General features: G+C 34.4%; 1 protein-coding gene across 10 annotated transcripts in view; it reads right to left on the bottom strand.

Annotated features, from left to right (window-relative positions):
- The window catches only part of ARHGAP32 (Rho GTPase activating protein 32), a 291,519-nt gene that overhangs the window by 21,045 nt on the left and 249,790 nt on the right, over nucleotides 1–20,684 (bottom strand). For all 10 annotated transcript variants that reach the window (XM_072822689.1, XM_072822691.1, XM_072822687.1 and 7 more), the window contains 6 exons: nucleotides 20,451–20,600; nucleotides 12,720–12,822; nucleotides 10,765–10,909; nucleotides 10,224–10,306; nucleotides 1,166–1,273; nucleotides 744–889 (listed from right to left, as the gene is read on the bottom strand). In XM_072822689.1, the coding sequence (XP_072678790.1) occupies nucleotides 744–889; nucleotides 1,166–1,273; nucleotides 10,224–10,306; nucleotides 10,765–10,909; nucleotides 12,720–12,822; nucleotides 20,451–20,600 (735 nt within the window). The remainder of the gene's footprint in view (nucleotides 1–743; nucleotides 890–1,165; nucleotides 1,274–10,223; nucleotides 10,307–10,764; nucleotides 10,910–12,719; nucleotides 12,823–20,450; nucleotides 20,601–20,684) is intronic.

Raw genomic sequence — 20,684 nt, forward strand, 5'->3', positions numbered from 1 at the left:
AAGATTTTTGGCACAGGTAAAAAGATATATATATAAATCTGTGTGAGTGTGTTGTGTACATCAACCTCTATCTACCTATCTACCTGTGTTGTTTTACATTTTCTTAAGTCTTTTATTTTTATTTATTTTTTAAAGATTTTATTTATTCATGAGAGACACAGAGAGAGAGGCAGAGACACAGGCAAAGGGAGAAGCAGGCTCGATCCCAGAACTCCGGGATCACGCCCTGAGCCAAAGGCAGATGCTCAACTGCTGAGCCACCCAGGCATCCAGGCATCCCTCTTAAGTCTTTTAAATGGCAGAAACAACAGAGCTTTATATTGAATGAGGTAAAGAAAGTGCCATACCAGGTTCTTAACAATAATATATATATATTTTTTTTAATTCCGTAAGTAATTTAACTATTTTCCTTCCTTAAAAGATATCAAGCAAGGTATCACTCAGATATGTTAAGTCTGAATAAAATTTTTTCATTCACTGCTCCATATTATAACTTTATATGCATCAATAATAGGTGACATATTTTTTAATGTGTCATAAACTTAGATCATAAGAGGTCTAACAGGTAGTATTCACTAAGTATACACAAAATAACTGTTAAACTATGCATTTTAAGAAGTGGACATAAATTACCTGCTTTCTACCAAAGAGAGATTTATTCAACTAAGATGAGAAATGCAGTTTTTCCCTGCCTTTTGAAGTCTATATATGTTCCTTGTAAACAAAATCCGTGTGAGCCATACCTGCCCCGTCCTGAATGACAGCACTGATTTTCCCACTGAAGAGGACATCTACATGATTCAGGATGAATTCAACCACCACAGACTGAATTCTCACTTCCATGAAAGCTGCTGTTCCGCTGAAGCAAGCAGATTCTATCTGTTTTGATCTGTGGGGGAACCAACATTACCATCAGAGAATCCCAAAGACAGCAGCCTTAAAGGGCATTATAATTTTATTTTTAATGAGTAAACAGACACACCAGAGGAAGAAAGCGTACTTTTAGTGCCTTGGCTAAGCCCCACTTGCCTCTTTTTAGAAGATGCTTATAAAAACAGCAGATGAGTTTTACTTTTAAAAATTGTTCTCAAGGAATGCTGATGAATTATATTTTGATTTAAGATAACTAGTTCTACTGAAGGTCATTAAATCAAATGCAACTTACCTTAGCAGGTTCGGAGCCCAAACAATTGCTAGGTTTTTTGCATGCATATTTGTGATGGAACAATAGTCAGCTAGAAGGGACAAGTGTCTCATCAGGAACTCCAGCGTTCTGGAAAATGCAATATAACATATTAACAAAAAGAAACAGTATGTAGCAGTATAGAAGCACCACTAATTAATTTTTAAGATTTCAATGGAAATAGAAAAGGGAACCACACAAACTCCAGCAAAATCTTTTGTTGCTTCTTAGGTCTGAATACTATGATTACCACAGAAGTGTCAGGAGAATATTATGAATTCTATATTCTATATACAGTAATCACATCTACAGAATTCTAAGAAAAAAGTCTAAGGTAGATACGGTAGGAAATTAACGTTTCTGATAGGACTGGTTCCAAGAAAACAGCTTTAGTTTTAAAAAATCTTTAGGAATATTTGCTCCTGGTTGTCAGACATCTAGTTTGAATGTATTTCACCAGTGAAATACATCGTCCATCAAAGCTGGTTTCTAGACAAATGATATCATCAAGTTATGCTGTTCTACTTGCAGCAGACACGCTAACAGGAGAGGATTTAAACTTTTCTTTTATAAAAGAAAATGGGGGGATCCCTGGGTGGCTCAGCGGTTTGCGGGGATCCCTGGGTGGCTCAGTCGTTTGGCGCCTGCCTTTGGCCCAGGGTGTGATCCTGGAGTCCCGGGATCGAGTCCCACGTCAGGCTCCCAGCATGGAGCCTGCTTTTCCCTCCTCCTGTGTCTCTGACTCTCTCTCTCTCTTTATGTCTATCATAAATAAATAAATAAATCTTTAAAAAATAAAATAAAAAATAAATAAATAAAAGAAAACGGTATTTCACAGGCCTAAAATATTAAAAGAAAAATTGCAGTGGGCACCAAAGGAAGAGAATAGTTGAGCAAAAAATGTGCTTAGAACAGAAGGCCTATTCCAAAATCTAATATTCTGGTCTATCTTATTTGCTTTACTTAAACAATTCCACATATATGTGTACTTATATATATGGAATTATTTAAACATGTGGTGTGTATACACACACACATCTTTATGTAAAGAGAGGGGGGATATCCCCTGTTAAATAACAGGGGATAATATTTTTGGAAAGAAAGCATAATTAGTTTTTTAATGCAAGTCAAATCAGAGAAATACACAGAGGTATTACTGAGTAGCTACTACATCTCTTCAAGTGTCCTGTCCTATATGTATAGGGATTGAAAACTATTAAGGACAATAAATAGGAGACATAAGTTTAAGACTGTTATTTGAAATGGTAATGAAAGTTAAATTGTGAGCAGCATATGAGTCTCAAAGACCAAGATGAGCCCAACAGGAATCTGAGAAGCAAAATCAGACAGCAGCTAGAAGCACTGTTCAAGATGCTTTCTACAGGGATCTCCTCAAGTTCCCATGACAGCCTGACCAGCACAGGGCTACCACTCCCCACTTCATGGAGGAGAAAACCAAGGTGTGCTCAGGTGACACAGACAAGCAGCGCTTGTCTCAAATCAAGATCATCAGCGCGGCTCCAAAGTCTCTCATTCAACAGCATCCACTGCCACTGCTCTCTAGTACAAAGGTACTTCTTGGTCCCTCCTCTACATACTTGAATAGGAAAGACAGACAGAAGTGAGGCTGGTCTGGAGACAGTGTAGAGAGGTGGGAAGCTTAAGAAATGTGTTTAGAAAACATGTAAAATTTTATTATTTTCAGTAGAGAGTAGATGAAGGAAGAGAACTACTGAAATATTTCAGAAATATATTTAGGAGAAATGCAACTCAAAACAACGAAGATAGCAATTTATTCATGTATCTCATTGTAACAATGTTTTTAAAAGCTCATGGAGAATTTTAGTCAGAGTGCATGAAATGAGCATTTTCATATTCAGCAGAGTACAAACTGCTTAAATCTTCATGGAATACAACTGGGAAATTGCTGTATATTGGGAAAGAAATTTTAGTATCTTTTGATTTCTAAGAATTCCACTTTCAGGTCTTTGTCCAAAAAAAAAAACCCTAAATTGTCCCCAAAATTCACGTAAGTGGATGGTCCTCACAGTGATGTTCAAAAGTAAGGGAGAAAAAAACCTACCATGGAATGCAAACTAGTGCAGCCACTGTGGAAAATAGTATGGAGGTTCTTCAAACAGTTAAAAGTAGAACTACCTTACAATCCAATAATCAAACTACTGGGTATTTACCCCAAAACACAAAAACACTACTTCAAAGGGATAAGTGCACCGCTGTTTATTACAGCATTATTTACCATAGCCAAATTATGAAAGCATCTCAAGTGTCTATCAGTGGATGAATGGATAAAGGAGATGTGGTGTATACATACACTGGGATATTATTCAGCCATAAAAAGAATGAAATCTTGCCATTTGCAACAATATGGATGGAGCCAGAGAGTATAAGTCTAAGAAAAATAAGTCAGAGAAGGACAAATACTATTTGATTCACTCAAATGTGGAATTTAAGAAACAAAACAAGTGGGATCCCTGGGTGGCGCAGCTGTTTGGCGCCTGCCTTTGGCCCAGGGCGCGATCCTGGAGACCCGGGATCGAATCCCACATCGGGCTCCCGGTGCATGGAGCCTGCTTCTCCCTCTGTGTCTCTGCCTCTCTCTCTCTCTCTCTCCCTATCATAAATAAATAAAAATTAAAAAAAAAAAAAGAAACAAAACAAGCAAGCAAATTAGGGAAAGGGTTAAAATAACATATAGCCCATTCACATAAGGGAATACTATTAAAAATCATGTTTTTTCAAGAACATTTAAAAAGTTAGGAAATGTGAATGCTAAAATCTTAAAAAGTCTGGATGGAAAGAAATATATTAATGGAGATTAATACTCACTCAAATTATGTAGAAGACACTAAAATATAAAAATACATTACATAGCAGGAGATATATCACAAGGAATTATATATAATATACAATGAGATATATATGTGTGTGTATATATATAGTAAACAATATATATAAAACATGTCAACATACATTGTAGGTAATGTACATTAGGAATACAGAAAATAATATTGGGATATGTATACCAAATGTGTATGTGTGTGTGTATATATATGTATAGCAAACTATAAAACATATGGTGCATAAAATATATAAAATGTGTATGCAATATATATTATTGAATATTTACTATGTGCAAGGTTCTATTCTGAGAATACAGTGATAAGACAAAATTCATGACCTCAAGGAGCCTGTTTTAGGGAGATTATATATAAAATAGGCAACACTATAAACACATACATTTATATATACACACTATAGATAAAACAAAATAGTAAATGCTTGTTATCACAATAATAATAGAGGTAATTAACTCAAACAGTACTTATATAACAGGCCTTGTTCTAAGTGCTATTCCTTTAATATTCATAATAATCCTAATAGAAAAGTAACAGTATTCTCTATTTTACAAACAATGAACTGAGCCCAAGAGGCAAAGGAACTAGCCCAAGGTCACAAGGTCACACAGCTGATAGAGGCAATTTGGCTCCAAACTCCCTACATTATAATGCCAATAATACATAGACATTATATAGTAGATAACACAAATATACTAAACAACGGGGTATAAATATATGAGATATAAATAAAAACATGTTGGAAGATTTATTTATATAAAATATAAAATATATAGGAGAAACATGTACTTTATATACATACACACATATACATTCTCCATATTTGTCTCTTCTTACTGACGTTCTCTTAATTTACCCACAATAGTAACCAATACTCTATTCCCTATGTAAAATGCACTGACTGGTGTCTAAGGCAATATAAGTTTGGTTTTTTTGTTTTTTTGTTTTTTTTGCCTGACAGGTTTCTGTCTCTAAACCACTTTGACTAAATATTTAAATTTTAAGCTTACCTAAAGCCAATTTTAAAGGGTTTCTCTGTTTATTCAAGATTTTAATTCACAGTGAAGTTAAATACTATCACACTTATAAAACATGACTTTTAAAAACAGAATTTTTGTTTCCTGCTTCTATACAATCTATTGAATTTTTTGCAGTCTTGATAAAGGTGAGCTGCCAAATGAGGAAGGAACAAATACTGTGACAAGCAGAGAACAATTTAAAACAAAACCTATAATTACCAGTAATATTCTCATAGGGAGAAAAGATTATATCCATATCCATGAGATAAAGAGAAGGATGCTATCAAGTAGGAGCATTCACAGAAACAAGAAGGAAGTTCTTGGAAATAACTGTTTTTTAAATCAAGAAGTGGACTGGAGGAAATCTTTACATGAGAACTGACAAAGAGAAAATGAAAGATTGGTTCAAGAGCTACAATAAGGGGATCCCTGGGTGGCTCAGTGGTTTAGTGCCTGCCTTCGGCCCAGGGCCTGATCCTGGAGTCCGGGAACTGAGTCCCACCCATATCAGGCTTCTTGCATGGAGCCTGCTTCTCCCTCTGCCTGTGCCTCTGGCTCTCTCTCTCTCTCTCTCTCATAAATAAATAAATAAAATCTTAAAAAAAAAAAAAAAAAAAAAGAGCTACAATAAAACCAGAAAGAGAATAGAGAAAAGGTATGGGGTTTGAGTTGCAATGAGAACCATCACAGCAATAACAGTAAGAAAATTTCTCACATGTTCCCCGATGGAAAAGGCCCACCGAGAACCCCACAGCAAATAAAGTAAAAGAATCCACCCCAAGATGAGTCAATATGAAAATAGAATGCTAGGTATATTCTCAATATAAAAGCATCCAGAAAGGATATAGACAAAATAAAATATGTCATATTAAGCACTGGCAGACTAGAATCAGATATCACTGTGGCATTTTTGCTTAGATGACAACAGTGCAATGCCACCAAAATTATGGGAAAAAATGACTTACAGACTAAAACTCTAGAGTTATCAATCAAATGCAAGAGTAGAATAAAAGCATTTTCATCTCGATGTCTCAAAACATTTACTTCCATTATAGCTTTCCTCAGGAAGCTACCAAAGATGTCTACAACAAAGCAGGCAGTGCACACAAGAGAAGTGACAGCAAGAGATCCCAAAAAGAAGGATTCAATTCGTGCAGGAGGCAATGAAGAGAATTTCCAAAATGAGGGGGGAAAGAGTTGGCAGTGTTGTAGGTCTAGAGAGCAATCGGCCCGGACAGAGGGACTGAGTAGTGGGACAGAGGCTCTAGGAGGGATGTTTTCATGGAACAACAACAAAACTTTAAAAAAAAAAAAAGGCTTGCCTGATAAGTCTGAAGTCCCTCGAGGGTGTTTCAGGGATAAACTAGTGATGAACAGAAAAGGAGCAAGCCAAAAATGGGCAACTGCTCCAAAACACACACGAAGTTACCTCAGAAAAGAAACAGAGGTCTAGTATATATTATGTGCAGTTGTAAATAATATAAAGTTATTACAATACAGTGAATACTGGTTTTAACTCCAAATGCTAACCTAACCACAGGATGAAGACAAGAAAAGGGGAAATGTGTTTGTGTGGTATGGCAGGGGGGTGGGAGGCGGGTAAAGACAGTAAAATTTCATTTACCATAAAAGAAAGGTAAAAATGGGATCCCTGGGTGGCGCAGCGGTTTGGCGCCTGCCTTTGGCCCAGGGCGCGATCCTGGGGACCCAGGATCGAATCCCACATCAGGCTCCCGGTGCATGGAGCCTGCTTCCCCATCTGCCTATGTCTCTGCCTCTCTCTCTCTCTCTCTCTCTCTCTCTCTGTGACTATCATAAATAAATAAAAAAAAATTTTTTTAAAAAGGTAAAAACATCTAAAAATGAAAAATCAAGAAATAAGAACATAAGCATGTTATTCAGAAACAGAAGCTAAAAAAAAAAAGAAACAGAAGCTAAGGAGAAATCAGTAAGGGGAGTTGTGCAGTAGGAGACTGCTGTTTTTTACTGTCAACTATGTACAATGTTTGACTTTTTAAAATTATGTGTATATGAATGTTATATTGGTCTTTTTTTTCCCCCTTAATTTAGAGAAGAAAGATAGATCTACATGGTACCTCCTGTAAAACTATCAAGCCAAGAAATCTTGGCTTAATTCTAATCATCTGTCTTGCTATGCTTTCTATTAAAAGAATAAAATACTAAGGACCAGACTCATTCACACATTGGATCTCATTTTAACATCAAAAGAAAATCCTCTTAAGAGGGTATTATTAGTATTCTTTTCACTGATATGGAGATTAATGCTTAGAGAGGTCACGAAGGAAGTGATGAAGTTGCAAACTCAAATTCAGATGTACCAAGCTAGTATTCATTATACTGTACCAGGTTTCCTTTTCTGGTAAACTAAAAAAAAAGTCTTCTTTCTCCTTAAATATTCTTCAATAACTGTATTATCAGATCTGTCTCCTCAGCCTTCTTTTTCCAGGTTGAATACCTGAATTTCTTGAGCTTCCTTCACAGAAGCTCTTTGTGTTGTATTTTTTTCACTCTTCAGTGGGTCCTTAATAACCTCTTTAATTTCCTAAACTCCTCTTAAGACAGGGCACATTAACAGGACAATGAGTCAGTGCTAAGTTACCTTCTGGCTCTTGATTATTATGATTTATAGCTATAGCATGGACTAAAAATAATGCACTGATTCTTAAGGTTGATCAAAAATTTTAGGGGTGTCTGGCTGACTCAGTCAGAAGAGCACATGACTCTTGATCTCGGGTTTGTGGGTTCAAGTCCCACATCGGGTATAGAGATTACTTACCTAAATTAAAAGAATTTAGTGTTGATTTAGTGCCAAATTTAGTGCTGAGTTTTAAAACATCTTTATAAACAATGTCATTTTGAAAAAGTAAGCACTAAATTAATTTGTACATTACCAAAACATCTGCTGCATTTATTTCTTTGTCAATAACTGAAATTTAATTTATGGTCAACTAATATTCGATAAAGGAGGAAAGACTATCCATTGGAAGAAAGACAGTCTCTTCAATAAATGGTGCTGGGAAAATTGGACATCCACATGCAGAAGAATGAAACTAGACCACTCTCTTGCACCATACACAAAGATAAACTCAAAATGGATGAAAGATCTAAATGTGAGACAAAATTACATCAAAATCCTAGAGAAGAACACAGGCAACACCCTTTTTGAACTCGGCCACAGTAACTTCTTGCAAGATACATCCACGAAGGCAAAAGAAACAAGCAAAAATGAACTATTGGGACTTCATCAAGATAAGAAGCTTTTGCACAGCAAAGGATACAGTCAACAAAACTCAAAGACAACCTACAGAATGGGAGAAGATATTTGCAAATGACCTATCAGATAAAGGGCTAGTTTCCAAGATCTATAAAGAACTTATTAAACTCAACACCAAAGAAACAAGCAATCCAATCATGAAATGGGCAAAAGACATGAAGAAAAATCTCACAGAAGAAGACATGGCCAACATGCATATGAGAAAATGCTCTGCATCACTTGCCATCAGGGAAATACAAATCAAAACCACAATGAGATACCACCTCACACCAGTGAGAATGGGGAAAATTAACAAGGCAGGAAACCACAAATGTTGGAGAGGATGTGGAGAAAAGGGAACCCTCCTGCACTGTTGGTGGGAATGTGAACTGGTGCAGCCACTCTGGAAAACTGTGTGGAGGTTCCTCAAAGAGTTAAAAATAGACCTGCCCTACGACCCAGTACTTGCACTGTTGGGGATTTACCCCAAAGATTCAGATGCAGTGAAACGCCAGGACACCTGCACCCTGATGTTTATAGCAGCAATGTCCACAATAGCCAAACTGTGGAAGGAGCCTCGGTGTCCATCGAAAGATGAATGGATAAAGAAGATGTGGTTTATGTATACAATGGAATATTCCTCAGCCATTAGAAACAACAAATACCCACCATTTGCTTCCACGTGGATGGAACTGGAGGGTATTATGCTGAGTGAAGTAAGTCAGTCGGAGAAGGACAAACATTATATGTTCTCATTCATTTGGGGAATATAAATAATAGTGAAAGGGAATATAAGGGAAGGGAGAAGAAATGTGTGGGAAATATCAGAAAGGGAGACAGAACGTAAAGACTCCTAACTCTGGGAAACGAACTAGGGGTGGTAGAAGGGGAGGAGGGCGGGGGGTGGGAGTGAATGGGTGACGGGCACTGGGGGTTATTCTGTATGTTGGTAAATTGAACACCAATAGAAAAAAATTTTTAAAAAATAATTGAAATTTAAGAATTTTGCCTTTTGCTTTTATCATCTATGGTTTACCATTTTCTTTCTCTCACTAAATAGCAGTCATCTTCAATTTTATTCGGGTCTTTTCAGATATGGGCAAAAATATTTCTGAGAGGGCAGCCCAGTGGCTCAGTGGTTTAGCGCCACCTTCAGCCCAGGGCATGATCCTGGAGACCCGGGATGGAGTCCCAAGTCAGGCTCTCCACATGGAGCCTGCTTCTCCATCTGCCTGTGTCTCTGCCTCTCTCACTTTCTCTCTCATAAATAAATAAATAAAATCTTTTAAAGTTAAAAGTCCAAATTAACATACAAATAAATTGCATCTTAAAAAGCAGCAACAACAACAAAACCAATAAATAAGAACAAAACACCCAAGATTTGAGCTCTTTATAGATATGAGAGTCTCTTGAGGAAGAATTCTGTGATACCTGTTAGATTTTGTGGGTCTACACAGACACCTTTTAAAGAAGGAAAGAGGGTTGGAAAAAAGAAAACAAGTAAACAGGCCCCCAGTACTGTGTCCGTATTTTGGATCCACGCAATCACAAGTAAAGTACTCTTACTTGTGATCATACACCCCAATATTTCTCAGTGGCTCAAAAGAACAAATCAAACAACAAAACAGGCTTAATCAACTATCCATTTGTTCACTTATTTATTCATTAATTCAACATTTACTAAGTGGTTATTGGATGCCAGTACTGTGCCAGGCCTTGGGATACAATGACAAATAAACATAACGTCTGAACAAATGTAAGTTTAAATAGAACTCCGTGGAAATTTAAATAGTTAGAAACCCAAGGAAAAAACTACTCTTCACATCAACTGATTTGTACTTTTGGATGCTATCTTACAACACGTGACTCACCTGTAGTGCGGAGGAGGGAGTTGCTGGATGACGTCATGAATTTTTATCAGCCTTTCTTCATCTGTTGCTGCTGAGACAGCATCCTGCAACAACCACAATGTGAAATAAACCAGTAGGCTTTGTTGGTGTAAAAAAAAAAAAAAAAAAAAAAAAAGCAATTCAGTTTTTACTCTACCTTTTGATGCTGAATGACAAGGAAATACAGAGTATCAACAAAGTAAACTTTGCTTCCATACTATGTGGACATTGAAATCTATTAAAAGATAACTTTTTAAAACTTTATGGTAACCAATATTAAGTGTGATAAGATTAGTGGATCAAAGTCAGAAACTAAAAGAAAGAAAATGTGAAAACGATGAAGACTATGGACTAGCTAGCAATAACTGTGTTTTGTTTTCTTTAAAGGAGATATTTTAGTCACAGAACTGTTTCTTACATGACCAAACCAATCTTTACACATTTGGAATAAAATGACAGCAAAACTCCAAAGAGAATTTGATTAAAAGTGACTTTAATTACTCACAGAAAAAACAATACTCACCGAAAATTTCTCATACAGCTGGTACGTGAGCAGAGGGTTTGGGAGCTCTCGAAAATATAGCTTACAGAGGGAACCCACAGAATGGATGTCTTGAACATATGGTTCTTTTGTCAGGTCGGGGACATGTTCAGAGTCAAACTCGTGGCTAACAAAGATGAGAGACAAAACAAAATTATTTTATTGAAGAAAAAGCAAATATAGGACTTATATATAAGCAAAGCAAAGTTAATGTTTTTATTCAAGTGATTGTATTAAGTTACATTTGGACTTCAGCATTAACTGGATGTCTGATCATAAGACAAGTGGGCATAGGTCTAATATTAAAATGGACAATAATCTCTGAAATGCATATTGATGAACAACTCTTAACACATAGATCTGAAAACAGAACTACAAATTTCCAGTGGTTTGAATATCCAATATTTTGGCATTTCTGCAAGCTAGAGATGACTAGCAGCAATTCTATACAGAAATTCCTCAGGTACAAGATGTATAGTTCAAGAATACTTCCATTGAAGAAGGGTAATAAGGAAGCCAGAAATATTATAAAGCAATTTCTAGCTAACCAAGTTTTATAGCCAGCAAAATCTATAGTTTAAAGTGAGTGAAATGAAAGTTGTGCTTAGTATACTAAGGCAGGTTAGGCTCACTCTGCAGGAGGTTAATTAGTATTAATCTACAGGCATGGGACTACTTATCAAGCTAGAGGGTTAGTGTATGTATGTGGACAATGTGCATATGAGATCTGCTGCATCTGAAGCTAAAGACTGACACTGTCTTTAGCACAAGAATCAATTTAAGTATTTTCCAAACATGTATTCCTGAAAACAGAGATGAGCTCTGTGGTCAATTAGAATATTAAAATCTGCATGGAATAATGGTATTTACCATGCACCACCATGCAAAACAAGGATAATAACATATTAAGAATAAACTAGAATCTGAGAGATGGAGCAAAAATAAAATTTCTATTGCTCATATAAAGGAGACCATTATTTTTGTCTCTCAGGAGGGGGCAAGAATGTAAAACACCTAACATACACACAATTGAGCATATATTACAGCACTAGCGTTAAAGGAGATTGGAAGAAGTTTCACCATAGAAATGCGAACAATCGTAAGAGAATTTTATGAAAAACTATATGCCAACAATTTAGACAACCTGGAAGAAATGGATAAATTCCTGGAAACATATAAACTACCAAAACTGAAACAGGAAGAAAGAGAAAACTTGAAAAGACTGAAAACTAACAAAGACACTGAATCAGTAATAAAAAAATCTCCCAACAAAGTTCAAGACCAGATGGCTTCAAGGGTGAATTCTACTAACATTTAAAGAAGAGTTAATACTTCTTTTTCTCAAACTCTTCCAAAAAATAGAAAAAGGAAGGAAAACTTCCAAACTCATTCTATGAGGCCAAAACCAAATAAAAGAATCCACGAAAAAGAGAACTATAGGCCAATACCACTGATGAATATAGAAGCAAAAATTCTCAATGAAACACTAGTAAAATGAATCCAACAGGACATTAAAAAAGAAACGATTCATCCCGAATCAGGTGGGATTCATTCCTGGGCTGCAAGGCTGGTTTAACATAGTAAGTTTCACTTGTCAATTTTAATTAAGAACTAAGAAATAATTCTATTAAAATGTAAATTTTCACCTCTCATTGTTTTCTTGGATTCAAACTTTGAAATTTGCTAAGGGCTTCAATACTGCAATGAGGCAAAATATGAGAATTGAAGAGGTTAAGAAGCCATGGTCTTCTGATACAACAGATGAAGAAATGGCATTCAGGAAAACATCTACAGAGAATACTATGGATATTACTTCCTACTTTATCTCAACTATAATACTAAAAATTATGGTAATCAATGTGACTTTAATTTTGAAATAATTTTATTTTAGTAAATTACAACTGGAATAAAAAAGAAACTGCCAGATAAAGTTTTACCGTAGTCTCTGGATATTAGAGGCAACGCCAGAGAGACGATATATTCCATCCACGATCCCATATCTCTCAATGAATGCTGTACAGCTCTGAAGAACCTGGGGCACTGAAGAGAATTTTTAAAGACATGGATTAAACTGGGAATATTCTATCAAAACAAAGTCACCAAAAAATGAGAATGTCTTAGTTTTCACAAGCGAAATAAAATCTATAAATTAAAATTATAAGTGGCAGAGATTAATCTACTACACAAAGTGATGAGGTCATGTTTACTTATTTTCACATTGAAACTAGACAACGTTCCTGAATAGCAAGATGGATTCTCCCCCATTATATTTAGGCAAGTGAAAGAATTTGTTCATTATTAGGATAGTCTAAGATCTGCGGCAGTCTTGTATAGGTCATGTCACAACACTGAGATGAAATGTTTTGTCCTAACACCATATCAGACTTGAAAAAAGATACAGCTTTTCAGCTGTATTTCATACATAAAAAATGGACAAAATTAATGTGTATCCCAACATAATTATTGCCTATAAATGCTCCAATTTCTCACTTTTAAAAGTGTCTTCCATCTTTTCGTAGTTAATGCTGATTGTAAATTTTATCCAGTAAACAAAACATTGACATAAAGCAAAGGTCAAAGCAATTTCAAGTAGAAGGAATCTTGTCATTTCCTGCCTGTCTTTACATTAAAATTGTCAATGTTCTGGCTTAATACTATTAGCTCATCGATAAGTAGAAAGAAAAGAAGGGTACTCTCTCTGGTTACCTCACTGAACACCTGACATAAATGGAGCGCCATTCTGGGCCTATAGTCTAGAAAAGACTGTTCAAAGTATATAATTTTACATTTTTTTCATAATCACTCAAAACTGGACAGTAGCTGAAATTTGAACTTTGTCTTATAATGCAGACTGATTAATTCACAGGCTTTAGTAACTATGTTCATTTGATAGTGTTAGTTAAAAATCTCTGAAAAGAAGATTGGGAGAACATTATTTGGTCTGCAAAAAATTACTACACAAGGGATGAAACATCCATATTGGGAAATGAAACTACTAAGATATTTTAATAAGTTAATTTTAGCTAATGTATTTTACTTATTGTAATATAATATTAGTTTATTAATATAAGACTTCTTGCTTCTTCTGCCTCCTGTTCTTCCTGTATTCTATCTTTTAAATTCTGTTAGGTCCTACAATTTACATTTAAAATTTACACTCCCTAGCTTTGAATAATTTCTTAAAGCAGCTATATTTTTGAGCATGTAAAATGTGCCAAGCTAAGTGTTTTACAATAGATGCTCTCATTTAAATTCATAGGAAAAGCTCTATCATTATCCCCATCATACAGAGAGGAAACTGAACCTTGCAGAGACGAAGTTTTACCGAAGGGCAAGCAGGAAACAATGGCAGAAACAAGACTCTACCTCAAGCAGTCCAACTAGAAAGCCAATTTTTACTTAGCAAAATACTGCCTAATAATGTAAGGTCCTTTATAATTGCACTTTTTTATTGTTACCACATTTCCATATTTCACAACTCTAGGCCAATTGAAGCTTCATCTTTGGCCATACAAACCAGTCATTTTATAAGTCCCTCAATTTCCTCGTAGAGAAAAAACAATTTCCTCTCCCCGGACTCTCTTCCTACTAATGCCTTCCTACAGAAAAACTCTGGCTGTTGTTGAAAACCCAACTGAACTATAACTCTTAAGCAAGCCTTCTTTAAATACTCATGAGGAGTGGTAGCTGCATAATGTGGTAGGTGCCCAAAGAACTATGTCATTTTGAAATATTATTTGTTTTTTATACAACTCTTATCCTTTAATAGCCATACTTTAAGGAGCAAAAGCATGGTTCATCCATCTTTGTACATCCAAAATCCAGGAGCATGTCTTAAAACAATGTACAAAATGGATAAATGGATTAATTAATAAGTGCTCTTGTGAGCCTAAAAAGTTATATGACCAAGTCAGTGGAGTAGGGAAATCTCAGTTTTCATTAAGAAGCTGTATTCATTTTCAACTGTATGCTTTCTGCCTCTAAAGATGTTCAAGAATTTTAGTAGCAAGAAAGGGATTGCATTTAGGTGGTAGAGATGAAAGGTGGGCAGAGTTGCCAGGTATTTTTTTGTGGACTCATTTTGATGTTATAAGCAATCTCTATGTCAAATTGATATGCCAAATATAAAATATCTTCCTGAAAAATAAAATATCTTGCTGAACTTGAATCCTACTCCTAATACTGTTCCATTGAGGATAACCTCGGTGCCTTAGGTTTCTATCCTTACAAACTAGATGTAAAAAAAAAATAAATTGGAACCTGAGAAATTTCTATCACCTACTTCGAAGGAAATATGTATAAAAATTATTGGGATAACTAACAAAATGACTTAAAGAAAGAAAGGAAAACAAATCTTTTTTTTCTTCTGTTTTTAAAAAGATACTTCTTATTATGTATGCTCCAAATTAGCATGCCAACTCACCCCAGTACACAAAGCCCTTCAGAATACAGGGTTTTATTTCTGTATTATCAGACTCTCATAGTATGCATTTTTACAGAATTTTCAAAAAAACCAAGCTACCATCCATTAAAAAGTATAAATAAGTTTCTTGGGGCTCTCACAAACATGTGATATTAAATTCATACTTACTTATATTCTCCCAAACAAGTAGGAAAACTTTGAAATACAGGGAATCAGAAGTCTTTTTCTGGTAATATGGCTAAGGCTCTGTAAGCATAATACTTCATGGAAAAGACCTGAATTCTTTCTTTACATTTTACATTCCCTAGGTAAAAAGACTGAATGTCCACATAATCACATATTGGGCCTTCATAAGTAAAATCACCATAACTGAATAGTATTTTTACTAGAATTTTTAGAGAGACAAATGAAATCGTTATTTACAACAGGTAGTATAAAGAGAAAAGCATAAACTTCATTTTAAAGAAAAGAGTAGAAACTGAAGCACAGTATCAGAAGATAAAAAGAGAAAAGATTTGGTTTCTCTTTCACTAACACATAAAAAAGCAATATGGGAACCCAATATACTACTAGAGAAATCCTAGTTAGAAAGGCATCATGTTAGCCAACTTTTGCCTCCAAACCATCTAACAAACCAGCCAAGTGCACAGTAAACAATGGCCCTGTCAAAACACAGCATTAGAAACCAGTTTTTCTGTTTTTCCAAAAGATGGTAGAACTTGAGGAATTATTTGCACATTCTCCTATAAAACACTTCTTATCCACTTTTATTCAGTATGTAAATCATCATGGCAATATATCAAAAAGTACATATCTTGGATGCCCGGGTGGCTCAGCAGTTGAGCATCTGCTTCCAGCTCAGGGTGTGATCCTGGGGGCCAGGGATCAAGCCCCACATCGAGCTCCCCGCATGGAGCCTGCTTCTCCCTGTGCCTGTGTCTCTGCCTCCCTCTCTGTGTCTCTCATGGATAAATAAATAAAATCTTTTAAAAAATTACAAATTAAAAAATTAAAAGTACAGGTCTAAACTGATGACCCTTAAGTTCAGAATCATAGCTAAGAGAAGGATGCGATAAGGTAGTAGGACACGAATTGGTCTTTGGTTTTCCTTGATAGCTGCGGCTTCATTTCTGTTCTTTTTTCTTCATTCATTCATTCATTCATTCATTCATTCACTCACTCACTCATTCATCATTTATTACATCCTCTCTATATAGATACATGCATTCTGTGATACAGAAAAAGAGTGCACTTCCATTCTCAGGGTGGTGGCTTCTAGGCTGTAAGTGTGCCGGCACAGCATTACTTAGTAGAATGTGCATCCCGATTTTTAGTTAGGAAAATATGACTATCTAAAGGATTACTCTCAAACACAGAAATACGTTCAGACAACAGAGTTTCCTCACCTTGAGTTTTTCAATTTTTATATTTTTTACCAACTAATTTGTTTTTTGTAGAGAACCAAGTTTTCTGTAAAGTTCTTTTTTGCAATTTCATTTCAAACCTCATTTTAAGGAAATTTGGTTTCCAATATGTGCAAAAATAAATGATCACTGAAAACTTTTTGTTTCATTGGAATAAATTTATCATAGTTAAGGGATGCACGAACAACTGTAGTTACTAAATGTGTTATTTTTCAGAAAGAAAGGACATACTGGCCATCTGACCTCTCCTAGCATATTAAGAATGGAAACACACCCGAAACTTCTAAGTACAATTAAAACTTGCTGAATTGACATGTGAAAGCTAAAGAGCATAGCGGAAAAAACCAGGAAACACTCCCTCCTGTTAGTAGCACATCCACCCAAGGCTGAACAAAATGAGATACGAAAGAAATAAAAATGAAAAAGTTATAAAAGTAAAAAAGAAACTAAGATAACAAAAAACATTTGACTATATAATTAAGGATGACTAGGCAAACGACAAATTATCCACCAAAACGTACTATGTGACAAGATTTTTTTTAAAAAATCAGTTCTTTAGATAACTGTATAAAATCTTTAAGCAACTCATTTATAGCATTATGGTCTGTGGTAGCTGAGATGCTGTAAGATCATTCTGAGTGAATCCTGGAACCAGGGAATCACTGAAAGAATTTTTTTTTTAAATGCCTTGTCAGGTTCCTACATGATTTCTTACAACACTTTGTATAGAAGAAACAGGTCAGGTTTGTCACTTGCTCCAACAGGGAGGTGCTCAATAGTTTAGAAAGTGTTAACAGGATAATCTCTCTATAAAGTTGATTATTCATTAGGAGTAAAATTAAAAAAATGAGTCACCTAGCAAAACAATACTCTGGAATGAGCTTTCTTCTTAGAAAAATCTGGTACAAAATCTAGTTTATATATAATAAGGACACTATGTTAGAGCCCAAACTAAAACTGAATAAATGTAAGAAAGAATGATTTATATATACTATATAATATTATCTATCTGGCTATCCATATTTATCTACTCTCTCCTTACAACTATGTATATACTATATAAATATATCATTCTTCTTTGTGATTATTCTGTTTGCATTTAGACTTTAAAATATTATGTATTATATATTCAATCCTGTTTTAGACATTTTTAAAATAGTCCTCCTTCTCTCTACATGCACACACATAACTGTAGTTATAAATTATACACAGTATAAATGAAGTCTCAAAATCTTAGTTTTAATTGCCCCATAATAAAAATTATTTTCTTTCCTAATTAAAGTTTTAGTTAGTAAATTTCAAAGGTTTCCCTTTCCTGTTAGTCTTCATTTAATTATTCAAATGAATACTTACTCTTCATTGTCTTCTATTCCTGGTCAAACAGAAATAATTTTAATATGTTAACTAGAATGTATCTAACTTCAATCTTCAAGGTTTCTGCCTTTTAAATTTTACCAAATTACAATGACACTCTAATGTCACAAGTTAATTTTTGCTTCTCTAATTATTTGAATATAACACTTTTCCCCTGGACAGGCCTTTAGCAGAGTTTTTTTAAGATTATTAATTTCATTTCTAATATTCTTCTAGTGCTTTTTTTCTTCCTTTTAATTGAAAATGCAGAACTAAGAAAAAAGTCACAAAAATATTCACATCTACATCTAACACTCTACCATAATTATATTCATTTTACGTATCACCTAAATATCCTTGCTTCCAAAAAAGCATGTATATGACATTCCCAAATTTGTATGCTATGTTCAAATTACAATTTCCATAGCCTCAAAATGTAGAGGACAATTTCCCTAAAAATTGAGTATTCAAATTTTTTGCTATTATATCTAATGCCATAAATGAATGCTTTTGTTCCTATCAAAATGTAACTTTAGAATAAATCCCTAAGGAGAATTGCTACATAAAAGAAATACTATAGTCTTCTGCTATAGAGTGTCTAAAATTTTCCAAAAAAAGTAATAATTCACAGAGCTACCTGAAACTAACAATTTTTACTTATTGGTAAAAAAAAAAAAAATGACTGCTATTTTTATATAGCACTGAATATCATAATTTAGAAAAATGGTTCTGTTACATTAATAATGTTTACCAATATAAAATGGCATATCAAAACTGTGTAAAGATACATTTCCATGATTATGAATAAGTAATTTTTTGTATTTTAGATACCATCTATCTCCTTTTGAAAATCATGTTTATATCTTTTCTCAATTCTCCTACCCAGGGGTTTAATTTTCTCACAAATCTGACTGATACTTTCATACAATATATTAGGAGCATTCTATCATACCCTGAAAAGATTATTTTCTCAGTCCAAAGTACCTTTCCATTTGCTATTTTCATCAGATGGAAATTAGGTATTTGAGACCAGCTCTTCTTTTACGGTTTGTCTTTTTAATCTGAGTAAGCTTTATTCCTCTTTGATCTCAAAAAGAAGTCATTTCATATTAGCATTTATATGAGTTTAAAATAGTGAGCTCTTTTATACATTTGGAATTTTCAGTGTCATGAAATGAGAATTTTGTCAAAATTGCTATTTCGTATTTTCTCCTCTTCTCTCTCTACAACACCCCATATATATATATAATGTATATAATAAGTAACCCCTCCCCATGACCTGGTTTTAAAACCATACTTTTTCACAGTGGATTCTCATCTATAGTAAGGACTACTTCTGAACATTCCAAGCTGTTTCATTCAGATCTCATTCTCTAAACTATTAACATTATAGTTTTGAATATTATTTTAATATTATTTTAATATTTAGTAAAGCTAGAGGTCTCCTATCCTATCAATGATTTTTTCCCCACAATGCTCCTTAATATTCCCACTTATTTTTCCATGTGCATTTTGACTAGTTAAAACAATAATCAGGGCTTTTGTTTGCCTATTTCTTTGTTTATTAACTGCATTAAGTTGACATTTGTTCAGGAATAACAACTGTTCAAAATAACATTTTGCCTTCTCCCTCAAGAAACATAGTATAGTTTGCATTAAATTCATGTTATAAATACATTGCCGTTCTTTAAGCAAGGAATAAGGCCTTAATTTAAACTTGATATTTATTGGTACTTAACAGTAGTTTTCACTAGTGTCCTTCTTAAAAGGTGCAATGGGTATTTCACATCAGAACTCACAATTTCACAAATCATCTATTTCTGGTACTTGTCAATACTTCTTTAATATTCTATCATCTATAAAGTAGATAGTAGAGGAAAGTGCTATTTAAAAATTTTTTTAACTTTTTCCTTTTTTCCTATCCATTCATCCCCTCTATCCATTCATCCAACCACCAAATTCTTGAATTAGAATTTAATTTATAAAGAAATTTAAGTTTTTAGCAACAAAAGTTGGGAGCCTGGTCTTGGTATTTTATAGTCTCAAAACATTGATTTTTTTTTCAAAACAGAAATTAAATAATTTACAATAAAATATGAGAGGAAATTGGCTGAGAAGGCTATCTGGACAGATATAAAAATAATGAAGATTAATAGTGCAGTTGTGCCTTTGTGTAAATGTCTTAGTTGTTCTAGACAGAACACAAGCATCTCTGATGCTACAGTGCATTCTAAAGCCTTTTTATTCTGTTATCTCAGAACTCAAATGAGTACATGAAAAAGTTTGATATAAAAAATAAAATGTTTGAAATACTCTAAAAAAAAAAAAGAAAAAGCTTGATACATGCTGCTAGCTTAAACGGAATAGACACTGCATTGGTTGGGTAATCCTGCTTCAAAATGGATCCTAAAAAAATTATATGGAGAGGTCAGAAACTGAAATTATGAGATTATAAATTTTATTTTTACCTTCAAAACCAGAATTCAGAAGGTGCTCCCCCAAGTCACAACCAAACACCCTCTCTTTCAAAATCCCCCGCTGCTTCAGCTTCTGTTTTGTTGGACGAGACTTCATGAATGTGCGTAAGAAAGTAATGAGCTTGCCGTGCTTTTTAGACACTAAAAAATAATAATAAAGAGGAAATACCTTAGTTGTGACAAGTAATTACATTTTTACTTAGGGTAAAAAAACAACAGAGATCT

Source organism: Canis lupus, chromosome 3, assembly GCF_048164855.1.
Source record: "Canis lupus baileyi chromosome 3, mCanLup2.hap1, whole genome shotgun sequence".
In the NCBI taxonomy this organism is placed as follows: domain Eukaryota; kingdom Metazoa; phylum Chordata; class Mammalia; order Carnivora; family Canidae; genus Canis; species Canis lupus.